Source organism: Oncorhynchus clarkii, chromosome 21 (genome assembly GCF_045791955.1).
Source record: "Oncorhynchus clarkii lewisi isolate Uvic-CL-2024 chromosome 21, UVic_Ocla_1.0, whole genome shotgun sequence".
Classification (NCBI taxonomy): Eukaryota; Metazoa; Chordata; class Actinopteri; order Salmoniformes; family Salmonidae; genus Oncorhynchus; species Oncorhynchus clarkii.
This window is the reverse complement of record NC_092167.1, coordinates 10,578,470-10,594,601: the sequence shown is the minus strand read 5'-3', so window position 1 is coordinate 10,594,601 and position 16,132 is coordinate 10,578,470. Positions and strand designations below refer to the sequence as shown.

The 16,132-nt window shown below is 43.8% G+C and overlaps 2 protein-coding genes across 3 annotated transcripts in view; one reads left to right on the top strand and one right to left on the bottom strand.

Moving 5' to 3' along the window:
• The first annotated feature begins 863 nt into the window (after positions 1-863).
• Positions 864-12,042, top strand: LOC139379304 (endoplasmic reticulum-Golgi intermediate compartment protein 2-like). The gene is made up of 14 exons (XM_071122107.1): positions 864-1,001; positions 4,087-4,233; positions 4,336-4,444; positions 4,560-4,606; positions 4,759-4,826; positions 4,912-4,952; positions 5,464-5,565; positions 7,174-7,269; positions 8,127-8,182; positions 8,448-8,546; positions 9,014-9,111; positions 11,021-11,183; positions 11,341-11,420; positions 11,555-12,042. The coding sequence occupies exons 2-14, from the start codon at positions 4,128-4,130 to the stop codon at positions 11,624-11,626; spliced, it is 1,137 nt and encodes a 378-aa protein (XP_070978208.1). The 5' UTR covers positions 864-1,001; positions 4,087-4,127; the 3' UTR covers positions 11,627-12,042.
• A 428-nt stretch (positions 12,043-12,470) lies between these two features.
• Positions 12,471-16,132, bottom strand: part of LOC139378511 (fatty acyl-CoA reductase 1-like) — a 58,565-nt gene continuing 54,903 nt past the window's right edge. For both annotated transcript variants that reach the window (XM_071120734.1, XM_071120735.1), the window contains exons 11-12: positions 15,928-16,055; positions 12,471-15,831 (exon numbers count right to left, since the gene is read on the bottom strand). In XM_071120734.1, coding sequence (XP_070976835.1) covers positions 15,669-15,831; positions 15,928-16,055 — 291 coding nt within the window. In that variant the 3' untranslated portion in view covers positions 12,471-15,668. The remainder of the gene's footprint in view (positions 15,832-15,927; positions 16,056-16,132) is intronic.

Genomic DNA, 16,132 nt, shown 5'->3' with positions numbered 1-16,132 from the left:
AAATAGCCTTGCTACAACTTGATTTTAGGGTGTTAAGGTCAAAGCCCATCAGTCGTGATGGTGTGGATATGGCCTGGGGCGTTCCCTGAGGTTTCATGACAGCTCCCTGTGGGGAGCCACGCTGCTTTAATGAGCTGTTGTTACCATAGTCGGCGTGTCTGAATAAGCATCAGCCAGGCAGGACACTTCGCCTGCATTGGTCTATTTGAGCAGAATCGCATTAGTGGAAACCAAGACTGTTCTCAGGGCAGGGCTGGTTGTGGTTAGTTATTTTATAGTTGCGTCAGGGACAATTTTAGCTAACCCTAGCCCTAATTCTCATAACCTACTGATGTGAACTGTGCATGAGCCCAACAATGCCTCTTAATTAATTATAAAGTCTAAACAGCTGGGGTTACTTCAGTTGAAGAAGCAGTGTGTGTGCCAACATGCAGTCAGAGGAGGCCAATTATAAGAGATGAAAATATGTTAAAATGAAAATGTAATGTATACTTAATGTGTATGTTTTAAGTAAAAGGTATGTTGTAAAAACATTACCACACGAATGTATTGTGCAATAGCAAAATACTAGGCATGATATACCTAGGTCTAAAATGGTGAAGCTAATACAAATAGTTATCATCCTATATACAAAATAGTTTTGAACTTAATAAAATGATGCAACATTTGGAATAATGTCCTACATTTTAGGGAACAAGCTTTGAAAGAAGACAAAGAATGCGGTGTGAGAGTATTTTCACGGGCTCGAGCGCCATCTGGTGTATAATGCGTAAAATGACAACACATTTAGAGCCATTCGCGAGCTCGTCGACAGGTGGCGCTAATGGAAAATGACCATTGACAGTTCATATTGCCTAGTGGGTGGTCGTGTTGCTAAAACAAGACAGCACCCGGTGAAGAACGCTAGAAGCTAACAAACGTCTTTTTTCACTCGTTATAATGTTATGAATTGATACCTGCTTTGCAATCAATTTACCGGAGTATAGACGCATGAAACCAAGGTAAGAAGAGACAATTATGAATGAATGGTTCTCAGACAACCATGAGCATCTTTGCTAACTTGTTGTAGCTTACGTTGGTGATGCTGGTGTTGTTGTGTGGCTGTACGATGTTTACTATCACTAGCAATTGAAGGAAACACTATATATCCTATTGACGTTGGTGGGCTATTTCAGTTTTTTTGCATAGATAACGTTATTGCCCACGGACACGAATGTATATTGGGCTTGGTGCCCCATCCCCCCGTTGCTTTCTAGCTAAAATTATACTGATGAGGACTTCCTCATGCCGGTAGTGCTGAGCGATTACTGCTTTTTGAGGTCGGTTCGATTTCGGTTCATTATTAAAAAAGAATCACAGATTTTGGTTTCGAATTTGGGTTAAATGCAGTAATAACACAGAATAAAACAATAAATGTACTATGATGGTGGTAGTGACTGCTATCTTTTATTAACCATCATATTGACATTCATTTATTTCCGTTGTTTATATCATGTTTTCTTATTTGATGACTTTATTATTTAATTCCAAGTCATCATCTCATCCTATACAGCTGCTCCCTATGCTGTCTGACAAAATCACTATTTTGTAGTTCTTCAAAGTAAATAAGGCATACTTTTATGACTACTGAATACCAACTATCAATCACTTTGATCATGTATTTTCAGCTAGAGCTACCTGGCCAAGAAACAGCTGCTCTCAATAGAGGTGTCATAATACCCATAAAACCTAGCCATCAAAAGTGACCTTGTCCTAGAGAGATTTACACGGTTAACAAAACGTCACGCAAGGGTAAGCCTACACGAAACACAGCCATTATTTTAAGTGTTTCTAAAGTCCCCTATGGGAAACGTGAATGCTGGGAAAATGATTGGAACCATTTCCTTGTTTGGCCACAAGGTTTTATGAGTCTCACTGTGGTACTCTATATCCCCTTATGGTACCTTCTCCGCTGTGCAATCCGGTTTTCGAGCTGGTCACGGGTGCACCTCAGCCACGCTCAAGGTACTAAACGATATCATAACCGCTATCGATAAAAGATAGTACTGTGCAGCCGTCTTCATCGACCTGGCCAAGGCTTTCGACTCGTGTCAATCACCGTATTCTTATCGGCAGACTCAACAGCCGTTGTTTCTCAAATGACTGCATCCCCTGGTTCACCAACTACTTCTCAGAGTTCAGTGTGTCAAATCGGAGGGCATGTTGTCCGGACCTCTGGCAGTCTCTATGGGGGTACTACAGGGTTCAATTCTCAGGCTGACTCTTTTCTCTGTATATATCAACGATGTCGCTCTTGCTGCGGGTGATTCCCTGATCCACCTCTACGCAGACGACACCATTCTGTATACATCTGGCCCTTCTTTGAACACTGTGTTAACAAACCTCCAAACGAGCTTCAATGCCATACAACACTCCTTCGTGGCCTCCAACTGCTCTTAAACGCTAGTAAAACTAAATGCATGCTTTTCAACCATACGCTGCCCGCACCCGCCCAACTAGCATCACTATTCTGGACGGTTCTGACTTAGAATATGTGAACAACTACAAATACATAGGTGTCTGGCTAGACTGTAAACTCCCCTTCCGGACTCATATTAAACATCTCCAATCCAAAAAGAATCTGGAATCGGCTTCCTATTTTGCAACAAAGCCTCCTTCACTCATGCTGCCAAACATACCCTTGTAAAACTGACTATCCTACCAATCCTCAACTTTGGCGATGTCATTTACAAAATAGCCTCCAACACTACTCAGCAAACTGGATGTAGTCTATCACAGTGCGATCCGTTTTGTCACCAAAGCCCCATATACCACCCACCACTGCGATCTGTATGCTCTAGTCGGCTGGCCCTCGCTACATATTCGTCGCCAGACCCACTGGCTCCAGGTCATCTATAAGTCTATGCTAGGTAAAGCTCTGCCTTATCTCATCTCACTGGTCACGATAACAACACCCACCCGTAGCACGTGCTCCAGCAGGTATATCTCACGGGTCACCCCCAAAGCCAATTCCTCCTTTGGCCGCTTTTCCTTCCAGTTCTCTGCTGCCAATGACTGGAATGAATTGCAAAAATCGCTGAAGCTGGAGACTTTTTGACGCTGGAGACTATTTCCCTCACTAACTTTAAACATCAGCTATCTTAGCAGCTAACTGACCGCGGCAGTTGTACATAGCCCATCTGTAAATAGCCCATCCAATCTACCTACCGCAACCCCAAATTGTTTTTATTTACTTTTCTGCTCTTTTGCACTCCAGTATTTGTACTTGCACATCATCATCTGCACATCTATCACTCTAGTGATAATTTGCCAAATTGTAATTACTTCGCTACTATGGCCTATTTATTGCCTTACCCCCTCACGCCATTTGCATACACTGTATAAAGACTTAATTTTTTTCTATTGTGTTATTGACTGTACACTTGTTTATTCCATGTGTAACTCTGTGTTGTTTGTGTCGCACTGCTTTGCTTTATCTTGGCCAGGTCACAGTTGTAAATGAGAACTTGTTCTCAACTAGCCTACCTGGTTCAATGAAGGTTAAAATATTTTTATATATATATATATTTTTTTAAATGGTCATGTGTTCCTGTCTCTCCCTCAGCAGGTGTAAACATTTTTTTTTTTAAATGACCTGACAAGTAGATGCAGAATGGATTATGGCTCATTGTAGTTAATTACCATGTTTTATGTGCTAAACTATGTCAAATATTGGCCTGTTGGAAACTACAACTCCCAACTACATCGCACAGTTCAGGCTGGAACTGATTTCTCGCTAGAGAAACTGCAATGTGCACATTGAGCTCACAGAAAAAATAAGGAATTAGTAATTTAAAAACTGAAAAATAACCACCATTTTGGTTAATCGCTCAGCACTACATGTGGGTAGTAACTCATTTGAAAAAAACGACATAGTTAGTTGATTGGAAGAATGTGGTGTCAGTGACATTGCCAATCAATCCTAGCCAGGTATGACCGATGTGTGCAGCGATGATGGTGGTAACCTGCATATTGTTTTATTCCTATATTACACAGATTAGAGAAAAAAAACATAATGGACTATTCTGTATGATTTCACTTTCCCAGGTTAGGTGTATGAAGGGAGGACGTGGAGAGTGGTCCTGAAGATGAGGCGTCTGTACAGGAAGAAAGCCCTGAGTCTGGTTAAGGAGCTGGATGCCTTCCCCAAGGTCCCAGAGAGCTATGTCGAGACCACAGCCACAGGGGGGACAGGTGAGATTTCACTCTCAATACTGCTCACATATGTCTGAATACTGATTCAATAGCCTCAACTTTGAATGATGTCGCTGATGTTCTTCTCTCGCCCATCCATAGTGTCCTTGATAGCATTCACTGCCATGGCACTGCTGGCCTTCTTTGAGTTCTTTGTGTATCGGGACACCTGGATGAAGTATGAATACGAAGTGGATAAAGATTTTTCAAGGTACATAGAAATGTTGATTTTGTTTCATCATGATAAGCTCTTATTTAAGACTGAACTAAGTTTTACTGCCAATACATTATCTTGGAATCTGACAGTACTTTTTCTTCATTTACAGTAAATTGAGAATAAACATAGATATTACAGTTGCCATGAAATGCCAACGTAAGTATTCAGCCTTATCACACATTATTTATTGGAATCATTCATAAAATGTAGGCCTTCATATTTTGGGCATAATGAATGTGTTATGATGTACTGTATCATTTTCCCCACAACCCCCTGGAGCTAAAGATTGAGTTGGTGTGCTGTTTCAGATGTGGGTGCAGACATTCTGGACCTGGCAGAGACTATGATAACATCAAATGGCATTCAGTATGAGCCTGTGAGTAGATCATTCTATTACATACAAATAGACTTTGGTGATCCTAAACCCTGATCTATTTTCTTCCCTGTGTATAAATGTTCAGGTGATTTTTGAGCTGACCCCGCAGCAAAAACTGTGGCACAGGTAAGCAGTTTACTCAGTTAGTACGTGTGCATGTCACTGTTGAAATATCACCCCACCACTTTGTAGGTGAACAGCTGAGGGTGGGGTAGAAATGTAACCACTCTCAAATTCATAGACAGAGCTATGGATCCAAGGACTGACCATCCATGATATCAGAATGATAGTTGTCCTTTTTTTTTGTTGAGCTTATACAGTGTTTGTTTTTTAAAAGTAAATTCATTATTAACAAAATAGTAAAACAAGCTTCTATTTTGGGTTCTGATTGGGTTAGACAGTTAAACTAAGCTCATGAGACATTTATCATGTTTTATTCTTAAATAATCAATGGCTATATATCATGCATTGAAAAGTAAAAATAAATAGGTAGTAATTGTAGATTAGTCCTTTAAGCACTTCGTTAATAGTCGGAAAATCTCACTCAACCACATTCCAAAAAAACCCAACTATTTTGTCGTCCTTCCTGTATGAAATGAGTAGTTAACCTGTTTCTCCCTCTCCCAACTCTCATTAGGACCCTGTTGCTGATACAGAACAGGCTGAGGGAGGAGCATTCTCTACAGGAGGTCTTGTACAAGAGTGTTCTAAAGGGAGCCCCTACGGCCTTGCCCCCTAGGTTAGTAGTCCCGCCTTGCCCCCTAAGTTAGTAGTCCTGCCTTGCCCACTAGGTTAGTAGTCCCGCCTTGCCCACTAGGTTAGTAGTCCCGCCTTGCCCACTAGGGTAGTAGTCCCGCCTTGCCCACTAAGTTAGTAGTCCCGCCTTGCCCCCTAAGTTAGTAGTCCCGCCTTGCCCCCTAAGTTAGTAGTCCCGCCTTGCCCACTAGGGTAGTAGTCCCGCCTTGCCCACTAGGTTAGTAGTCCCGCCTTGCCCACTAGGGTAGTAGTCCCGCCTTGCCCACTAGGGTAGTAGTCCCGCCTAGCCCACTAGGGTAGTAGTCCCGCCTTGCCCACTAGGGTAGTAGTCCCGCCTTGCCCACTAGGGTAGTAGTCCCGCCTTGCCCACTAGGGTAGTAGTCCCGCCTTGCCCACTAGGGTAGTAGTCCCGCCTTAGCCCACTAGGGTAGTAGTCCCGCCTTAACCCACTAGGGTAGTAGTCCCGCCTTGCCCACTAGGGTAGTAGTCCCGCCTTGCCCACTAGGGTAGTAGTCCCGCCTTGCCCACTAGGGTAGTAGTCCTGCCTTGCCCCCTAGGTTAGTAGTCCCGCCTTGCCCCCTAGGTTAGTAGTCCCGCCTTGCCCCCTAAGTTAGTAGTCCCGCCTTGCCCCCTAAGTTAGTAGTCCCGCCTTGCCCCCTAAGTTAGTAGTCCCGCCTTGCCCCCTAAGTTAGTAGTCCCGCCTTGCCCCCTAAGTTAGTAGTCCCGCCTTGCCCCCTAATTTAGTAGTCCCGCCTTGCCCACTAGGTTAGAGGTCCCGCCTTGCCCACTAGGTTAGTGGTCCCGCCTTGCCCACTAGGTTAGTAGTCCCGCCTTGCCCACTAGGTTAGTAGTCCCGCCTTGCCCACTAGGTTAGTAGTCCCGCCTTGCCCACTAGGTTAGTAGTCCCGCCTTGCCCACTAGGTTAGTAGTCCCGCCTTGCCCACTAGGTTAGTAGTCCCGCCTTGCCCCCTAAGTTAGTAGTCCCGCCTTGCCCACTAGGGTAGTAGTCCCGCCTTGCCCCCTAAGTTAGTAGTCCCGCCTTGCCCACTTGGGTAGTAGTCCCGCCTTGCCCACTAGGTTAGTAGTCCCGCCTTGCCCACTAGGTTAGTAGTCCCGCCTTGCCCACTAGGTTAGTAGTCCCGCCTTGCCCACTAGGTTAGTAGTCCCGCCTTGCCCACTAGGTTAGTAGTCCCGCCTTGCCCACTAGGTTAGTAGTCCCGCCTTGCCCACTAGGTTAGTAGTCCCGCCTTGCCCACTAGGTTAGTAGTCCCGCCTTGCCCACTAGGTTAGTAGTCCCGCCTTGCTCCCTAGGTTAGTAGTCCCGCCTTGCTCCCTAGGTTAGTAGTCCCGCCTTGCTCCCAAGGTTAGTAGGCCCGCCTTGGCCCGCCCCCTAGGTTAGTAGTCCCGCCTTGCTCCCTAGGTTAGTAGGCTCGCCTTGCCCCCTAGGTTAGTAGGCCCGCCTTGCCCCCCCACGGTTAGTAGTTACTATGGCTCTCAAATGCAAAATTAATCACTACTGAGGTGATGGGAAAATGCATTAAGTACAGATATGTTTTCCTACAAAGGTAATAGTATGTGTGTGTGTCTTCAGAGAGGGCACCGCCTCAGAGCCCTTAAGTGCCTGTAGGATACATGGGCACGTCTACGTCAACAAAGTGGCTGGGAACTTCCACATCACAGTGGGAAAGTAAGATACCGATACACTTTCCTATAAGCACAATATATTTAAGCAACGAGGCCCGAGGAGGTGTGGTACATGGCCAATATTCCACGGCTAATGGCTGTTCTTATGCACAACGCAACGTGGAGTGCCTGGACACAGCACTTAGCCGTGGTATATTGGCCATATATCACAAACCCCCGAGGAGCATTATTGCTATTAGAAACTGGTTATCAACGTAATTAGGGCAGTGAAACTAAACGTTTTGTCATACCCATGGTATATGGTCTGATATACCATGGCCTTCAGCCAATGAGAATTCAGGGCTCAAACCACCCTGCTTATAATTAAGCAGTCGTGCCTAAGGGGGTGTGGTGTATGGCCAATATACCATGGTTAATGGCCGTTCTTAGTCACGACGCAACACAGAGTGCTTTGGATACAGCCCTTAGCCGTGGTATATTGGCCATATACCACAAACCCCTGGAGTGCCTTATTGCTATTATAAAATTGGTTACCAATGTAATTAGACCAGTAAATAGTAATGTTTTGTCATACCCATGGTATACAGTCTGATATACCACGGCTTTCAACCAATCAGCATTCAGGGCCTGAACAACCGTTTTGTAATTTAATAGTGCATTTTGAATTTAAATCATTCTTTATGGGTGTAATGGGGGAAAGCTATGTAATACAGCCAAAGACTCAGAGGCTCATGGAGTTTATCTCATACGTTAGAAGCTTCCAAGCTCCACAAATTGATGCCATGAATGATTTATGAGTCTATATGTCTGATGGGTAAAAGGGCACTCAACCTATAGAGCACAGTATATTTATTTTTGATGAAAATGCTCCTCACGCTTCTAACCCTCTGTCTTTCTCAGGCCTATTCATCATCCTCGTGGCCATGCTCATATAGCAGCTTTTGTAAGCCATGACAGTAAGTTCTCTGCCAGCCTGACCAGGAAAGGGTGACACTCATTTGCATAAGTTATTTGTTTTTGACAAGGACACCGTTAGTACTGTTCTCTGGTTGCTTACATTTAATCTGAATTTCCATGTTTCAAGTGATAGATAAGAGCAGTATGTATTCTAATGCAGTGCCAAATAACTATTTTCTCAGAATGATTCACTCCCAAATAGAGGTTTTCACTGTCCTATTTCACCTGACTGAATGTGAGCTGGGTTTCATCAATGCATTGCAGCGTACAACTTCTCCCATCGGATAGACCATTTGTCTTTCGGAGAAGAGATCCCCGGCATCATCAATCCTCTGGACGGGGCAGAGAAAATCACCAGCAACCGTAAGTTACTGATCCTCCTCACCGAGACCAGGAAGTAAACGCATTAATATGTTCTTATCAAACATCATTCAACTGTTAATCAATGTGTAGCTATGACTACAGAATGGTAGAGCTGTAAGTGACTGTATATTGAGGTACTTTGTAGCAACAATATTGTGTTGTGAATAAGCCACACTGTCAAAACCCAGACTGTGTGTAGGCTGATTATGTACATGAGCTCTGATCCACACTTCCAGCCTATTCTGCTCAGCATGGCGTCATGAGTTTGCAGGGAGAAAATGTAGCTATTTGTATCCATTTGAAGTGGATTCACTGCAGTCTTGCTTTCACTCACTTGCCGTTCAAAGCCGCCTAGTTTCTCCAGGGGAAAGAACTGAAGCCCCCTATTTCACCTTTCTGTGTAGTCTGTGTAGTCTGTCACTAGATGGATGGGTTTAAAGGCTTTGCTCTTTGTCTTGTTGTTGCAGATAATGAGATGTTCCAGTATTTCATTACGGTGGTTCCTACCAAACTGCACACGTCCAAGGTGTCGGCAGACACACACCAGTTCTCTGTGACGGAGAGGGTAAGTCCTGATTTAGGCACAGATCTAGTATCAGCCTGTCTTCCCCAAATCACCAGTTCTCTGTGACAGAGAGGGTAAGTCCTGATTTAGGCACAGATCTAGTATCAGCTTGCCATCCCCAAATCCTCATATTAACCATCAGGGGGAAAGGAATTCTATTTGATGTTGACCATGATGGAGGATGCTGCAGTGGGTTCAGATGATGGATCAGTCTCCTCATCCATCCATCCAGTCCAGTCCAGTCCATTCAGCTCCCTCTGCTGGCTGCCAGAAGTTACTTCTAGCTCTGCTGTATAACACCACATCACAACCTGAGACAGTCATAGATTTCTCTCTTACAAACACACAAAGGCTAGATGCTAGAAAGGTGTGTGCGTGTTAGAGGTCGACTAATTAGGGCCGATTTCAAAACAATCGGTAATCTGCATTTTTGGACGCCGATTACAATGCAATCCACGAGGAGACTGCGTGGCAAGCTGACCACCTGTTACACGAGTGCAGCATCAAAAGAACCTTGAGGCTGCAAGGAGCCAAGGTAAATTGCTAGCTAGCATTAGACTTATCTTATAAAAAAAACAGTCAATCTTAACATAATCACTAGTTAACTACACATGGTTGATGATATTACTAGTTTATCTAGCTTGTCATGCATTGCATATAATCAATGCGGTGCCTGTTAATTTATCATCGAATCACAGCCGCCTACGCCAAACGGGTGATGATTTAACAAAAGCACATTTGTGAAAAAAGCACAATCGTTGCACCAATGTACCTAACCATAAACATCAATGCTTTTCTTAAAATCAATACACAACTGTATCTTTAAAAAAAACAACTGCATATTTAGTTCAAATAAATTCATGTTAGCAGGCAATATTAACTATTTCTCTTGCGTTCAGTGGAAGCAGCGTCAGTGTATACGCACAGTCAGTGTATACGCACAGTTTGGGCCGCCTGGCTCGTTGCGAACTGTGAACCATTTTTTCCTAACATTGACCATAATTAATTTGCCAGAATTGTACATAATTATGCATATCATTGAACGTTGTGCAATGTCACAGCAATATTTAGACATAGGGTTGCCACCCGTTCGATAAAATACAGGACGGTTCCGTATTTCACTGAAGAATAAACGTTTTGTTTTCGAAATGATAGTTTCCAGATTTGACTATATTAATGACCTAAGGCTCGTATTTCTGTGTGTTTTATTATATTATAATCAAGTCTATGATTTGATAGAGCAGTCTGACTGAGCGGTGGTAGGCAGCAGCAGGCTCGTAAGCATTTATGCAAACAGCACTTTTGTGCGTTTGCCAGCAGCTCTTAGCAATGCTTGAAGCCTATCAACTCCCAAGATTAGGCTGGCAATACAATAGTGCCTATAAGAACATCCAAAAGTCAAAGGTATATGAAATACAAATGGTATAGAGCGAAATAGTCCTATAATTCCTATAATAACTACAACCTAAAACTTCTTAACTGGGAATATTGAAGACTCATGTTAAAAGGAACTACCAGCTTTCATATGTTCTCATGTTCTGAGCAAGGAACTTAAACGTTAGCTTTTTTATATGGTACATATTACACTTTTACTTTCTTCTCCAACACTGTGTTTTTGCATTGTTTAAACCAAATTGAACATGTTTCATTATTTATTTGAGACTAAATTGCTTGTATTTATGTATTATATTAAGTTTAAATATAAGTGTTCATTCAGTATTGTTGTAATTGTCATTATTACAAATATATACATAAAAATTGTCCGATTAACCGGTATCGGCTTTTTCTGGTCCTCCAATGATCAGTATCGGTGTTGAAAAAATCTTAATTGGTCGACCTCTAGTGTGTGTGTGTGTGTAAAGGAGAGATTAACCCCCACCCCACTCTACCTACCCACTGTCTGGTCTAGGAGCGGGTGATCAACCATGCCGCGGGCAGCCACGGTGTGTCAGGGATCTTTATGAAGTACGACACCAGCTCTCTGATGGTGACGGTCAGTGAGCAGCACATGCCCCTCTGGCAGTTCCTGGTACGACTCTGTGGCATCATCGGGGGTATCTTCTCCACCACAGGTCCAGACAACACTCACTCTTACCACCCAGTGTCATGGGCAGACCTCATACTGTTCATGTCTCACAAATCATTCCACAGTTGCTTTGCCAGCCTGATACTGTGCCACGTTAGAGAAATGCACCCTGAACTTCTTCATTGATATTCTCTCTCCCACAGGCATGATCCATGGGTTTGTTGGCTTCTGTTTCGACATAGTCTGCTGTCGCTTCAAACTAGGCCCATATAAACCTAGAGAGGTGAGCCAAGTCTTCTTTATTGCCACTGAAACTATGTCACAAAATGATGGTAAATCCTTCCATGTACCAGGTTCCCTGTGTCTCACTGGTAGTAGTGTATTTACACTGTACCTCTGCATGTTCTCTATTTCCAGGTGGTTCTCCCAGATCCCCATGTGAACAATTGTGCTGCTCCGCTCCTGACGGACAACCACGTACAGGAGTAGCCCTGTGACCTGCCTTCATATCCACAAAGCTCTCTGAGTAGGAGTGCTGAGCTTGGATCAGTTTTGCCCTTTTAAGATAAGATTGTATGGACAGATCCTAGATCAGCACTCCTACTGTGAGACGCTTTGTGGATATGAGACCTGGAGCCTGCTGCTGATCATGCACCTACTGTCCCTTCACCTGTGGGGGAATCCAGGAAGAGAAGTCTCCAATCACAAGTATGTGGATTGCTGGGATTTTGGTTTGAACCAAATAAGAGTAAACTGATTAGGATCTGACAATCATAATTGTTATATTTATTGTTTTGGACAGTATCCTCATATGACTACCATTATAATATATTTATATCCTGTAAATATGTATTTTACACTGGAAAATGGAAAGCAGCTAACTCCCCAGTTTTATCAGGCTTAGTGTGTAAAGGTATTGGGACGTTGTCATCTGTAAGTTGGATCAGATTTCATTCAGCCTTTCTATGTTATCATTCATACCATTAACTTGCATGTCATGTTTGTTCTATTTCTATCTATTTACACTGTTGTTCAGTATCTGTTTCACATCCGTCAATGGGAGATGTCCTATTAAACGTGTTTTAGTGCACTTCATGTTGTACACTTTACATTCATTTAAATCTCTCGTATGGTGCCTGCGCTTACACAGACAGTCCATTTCGGATCTTTTTTTCCCACTAATTGGTCTTTTGACCAATCTCTCAAAAGACCAATTAGTGAAAAAAAGATCAGAATTGGGCTGCCTGTATAAACACAGCCATGGAAGTAGGCTAAATCTATTTTCTACATGAGGCAGCAGTGTATGAAGCAGAATGATTAGCACACTGACCAATTTGTTGTCTTTTGGTTTATTCATGTTTTGCCAAACAAAGTGTTTTCAGAGCAGGAATAGAGGGTCATTTAACATTTGAAAAAGGAAAATGAAACAAAATAAACAGTCATAAGTGTTGCAGTTTACAGAACATTGCCCAGTTAGCTCTGATCTACCCACAGTGCTCTGCTTCCACTATGTATCATAACAAAGACACTGCTTTGTTATCAACATGACAGATGCCAAGATCCGTAACAAGCAGGACATTTTGTACAACTTCATTGTACAGAAAGCCATTTTCTGTATTTGGCGTGCGTTTGGTTCATAATTCCTTACTGAATTTAGGAAAGGACGGTCACCATTGTTGCACACCATTACTGGCTCACATATAAATGTTTTTCCAGAGGGAGGATTTGGGGTACATTTAGTCAAGACTTCTACCATAGATACTGTATATAGCTGTATCAATGAATAAAGTTGGACTACTGCTGTCTGCCACAAGTAACACTACAGATCTAGTCTGGGGAGTTCTGTGGTAAAGTCGGACTCCTGCAGAATCAACCCTCAGGAATACTACTCTTTTAGCTAGTCTAGAAAAATAATATAGAACTTCAACTATTTACACATCTTCCACACTTATATACGATACTGTCACCATCTACAGAGCATTTGGAAAGTATTCAGACCCCTGGACTTTTTCCACACTTTGTTACATTACAGCCTTATTCTAAAATTGCCCCCCCCTCAATCTACACACAATGAGAAAGCAAAAACAGGGATTTTAGAAATTTTAGCAAAGTATCACATTTACATAAATATTCAGACCCTTAAGTCAGTTCTTTGTTGAAGCACCTTTGGCAGCGATTACAGCCTTGAGTCTTCTTGGGTGTGACGCTACAAGCTTGGCACATCTGTATTTGGGGAATTTCTCCCATTCTTCTCTGCAGGTCCTCTCAAGCTCTGTCAGGTTGGATGGGGAGTGTCGCTGCACAGCTATTTTCAGGTCTCTCCAGAGATGTTTGATCTGGTTCAAGTCCGGGCTCTGGCTGGGCCACGGACATTCAGAGACTTGTCCCTAAGCCACTCCTGCATTGTCTTGGCTGTGTCCTAAGGGTCGTTGTCCTGTTGGAAGGTGAACCTTTGTCCCAGTCTGATGTCCTGAGCGCTCTGGAGCAGGTTTTTCATCAAGGATATCTCTGTACTTTGCTCCATTCATCTTTCCTTCTATCCTGACTAGTCTCCCAGTCCATGCCGCTGAAAAACATCCCCACAGCATAATGCTGCCACCACCATAGGGATGGTGCCAGGTTTCCTCCAGATGTGATGATTGCTGGGCGGCCAGCTCTAGGAAGAGTTTTGGTGGTTCCAAACTTCTTCCATTTATGATGGAGGCCACTGTGTTCGTCGGGACCTTCAATGCTGCAGAAATCTTTTGGTACCCTTCCCCAGGTCTGTGCCTCGACACAATCCTGTCTCGGAGCTCTACGGACAATTCCTTTGACCTCATGGCTTGGTTTTTGCTCTGACGTGCACTGTCAGCTGTGGGACCTTAGACAGGTGTGCGCCTTTCCAAATCATGTCCAATCAATTGAATTTACCACAGATGGACTCCAAGTTGTAGAAACATCTCAAGGATGATCAATGGAAACAGGATGCACCTAAGCTAAATTTCGAGTCTCATAGCAAATGTCTGAATACTTGTGTAAATAGGGTATTTGTTTTTTATTTATGAATTTGCAAAAATGTCTAAACCTGTTTTCGCTTTGTCATTATGAGGTAGTGTGTGTAGATTGAGGAAAAACATGTATTTAATCAATTTTAGAACAAGGCTGTATGTAACATTTGGAAAAAGTCAAGGGGTCTGAATACTTTCCGAATGCACTGTACCACTTACATAAGACAAGCCTTAGTTTGACGCAATTTATAAAGATGAAAAAATAGTAAACTTAGTTTCAAAATAAACTGCTGTACAAAACAGGTAAAAAGTGGACAAACGGTGAAACAAAGAATGAGTCTTATGCGTTGTTTCAATCATACCGATGTCAATATTCAGTAGTCATCAACCAGGTCAGATGTTTGTAGTAGTCTCCAGTGGTTAAGATTTAGGGCTCCATTCAATCCACATCACAGAAGTTCAGCTTTACGGCATGATTGAAACAAAGGGAATGTACCTGCTTTTGCAGACTGCATTCACGGTAAAAGCTGCATGTGTTGGCTCAATTGGAAATTACCTTTTTAATTTATATCACAGAGTCTGTAGCGCTTCAACTTCACAGATTGAATAAAGCCTTTAATGTGATCAACACTGAAGTTACTCTTGGATATCCTTAGCTGGCCTCGCTACAGAGTACAGGTTCCCAAATATTCTGTCAGTACAAACCAATACAAGGTAAAAACACTTCGCCCATGGAAGAAGAGAGGCCTGACATACAGTATTTCAAGTATGCAAAAAAATCCTCTTCTATGACATTGTCTGGGTTGGGGAGGACGTAAACTATGAGCAAAAATGTGGGGAGTGTATACAATGAGTTTATTGTTGCACATGTAATCTGTCGCTTTAAGAAAAGCCGTAGTTAGAAAAGAAATAACACTTACATAGTGGTTTTACTGTATGACGTACAACAGGGTCAGAAGGAACAGTGTCTGGTTGAGGAGTGGGGTTGTGTGCTGCTGGAGGTCTGAGGGGTGAGGTCTGGTTGAGGAGTGGGGTTGTGTGCTGCTGGAGGTCTGAGGGGTGAGGTCTGGTTGAGGAGTGGGGTTGTGTGCCGCTGGAGGTCTGAGGGGTGAGGTGGGGTTGGGTGCTGCTGGAGGTCTGAGGGGTGTGGTCTGGTTGAGGAGTGGGGTTGTGTGCCGCTGGAAGTCTGAGATGTGTGGTCTGGTTGAGGAGTGGGGTTGTGTGCTGCTGGAGGTCTGAGGGGTGTGGTCTGGTTGAGGAGTGGGGTTGTGTGCCGCTGGAGGTCTGAGGGGTGTGGTCTGGTTGAGGAGTGGGGTTGTGTGCCGCTGGAGGTCTGAGGGGTGTGGTCTGGTTGAGGAGTGGGGTTGTGTGCCCTGGAGGTCTGAGGGGTGAGGTCTGGTTGAGGAGTGGGGTTGTGTGCTGCTGGAGGTCTGAGGGGTGAGGTCTGGTTGAGGAGTGGGGTTGTGTGCCGCTGGAGGTCTGAGGGGTGTGGTCTGGTTGAGGTGGTGAGCAGGGCGTTCAGCTGGTCAACGGTCAGTTGGTCATCAGTTGGTGAGTGTGCTGGAGGCCCTGAAGTAGGAGAGGAACTTGAAGCAGAGGCTGACCACAAAGTACCAGATGTTCCTAGCCATCTGAGAGCGGGCGATGAACACCCTCCAGATGAAGACCAGCAGTAGAGTGTTGAATGTGTAGCGGATGTTCCTCAGCCTGAGGGAGGGAGTTGGAAGTACACACTGTCATTTACATCCTTCTTCAAAATAAGACAGGAACAAACACAGTCAGCCCTGTAAGTAGTCTACTCACTTCCTGAGGTGTTGCCTGGCTGCAGGGATGTCGGACATGTCTTCATTCAGAACGTACTTCTTGGTGCCTATGCAGTAGTTCTCTATGTATTCCGGCCAGTTCAGCTGACGCACGTCAAAGTTGAATGTCTAGGGGAGAGAGTTAGGATGTTGATGTGCAGTAAGACATGGCTATTATGGTCACATTCAGGCGATTATGGGACATC

Excerpts from the sequence above, each read along its gene's own strand:
- LOC139379304 (XM_071122107.1), top strand. The coding sequence starts at position 4,128 with ATGAGGCGTCTGTACAGGAAGAAAGCCCTGAGTCTGGTTAAGGAGCTG. Across the intron at positions 4,234-4,335 it reads CACAGCCACAGGGGGGACAG|TGTCCTTGATAGCATTCACT; the intron begins GTGAGATTTCAC and ends GCCCATCCATAG. Across the intron at positions 4,953-5,463 it reads CAGCAAAAACTGTGGCACAG|GACCCTGTTGCTGATACAGA; the intron begins GTAAGCAGTTTA and ends AACTCTCATTAG.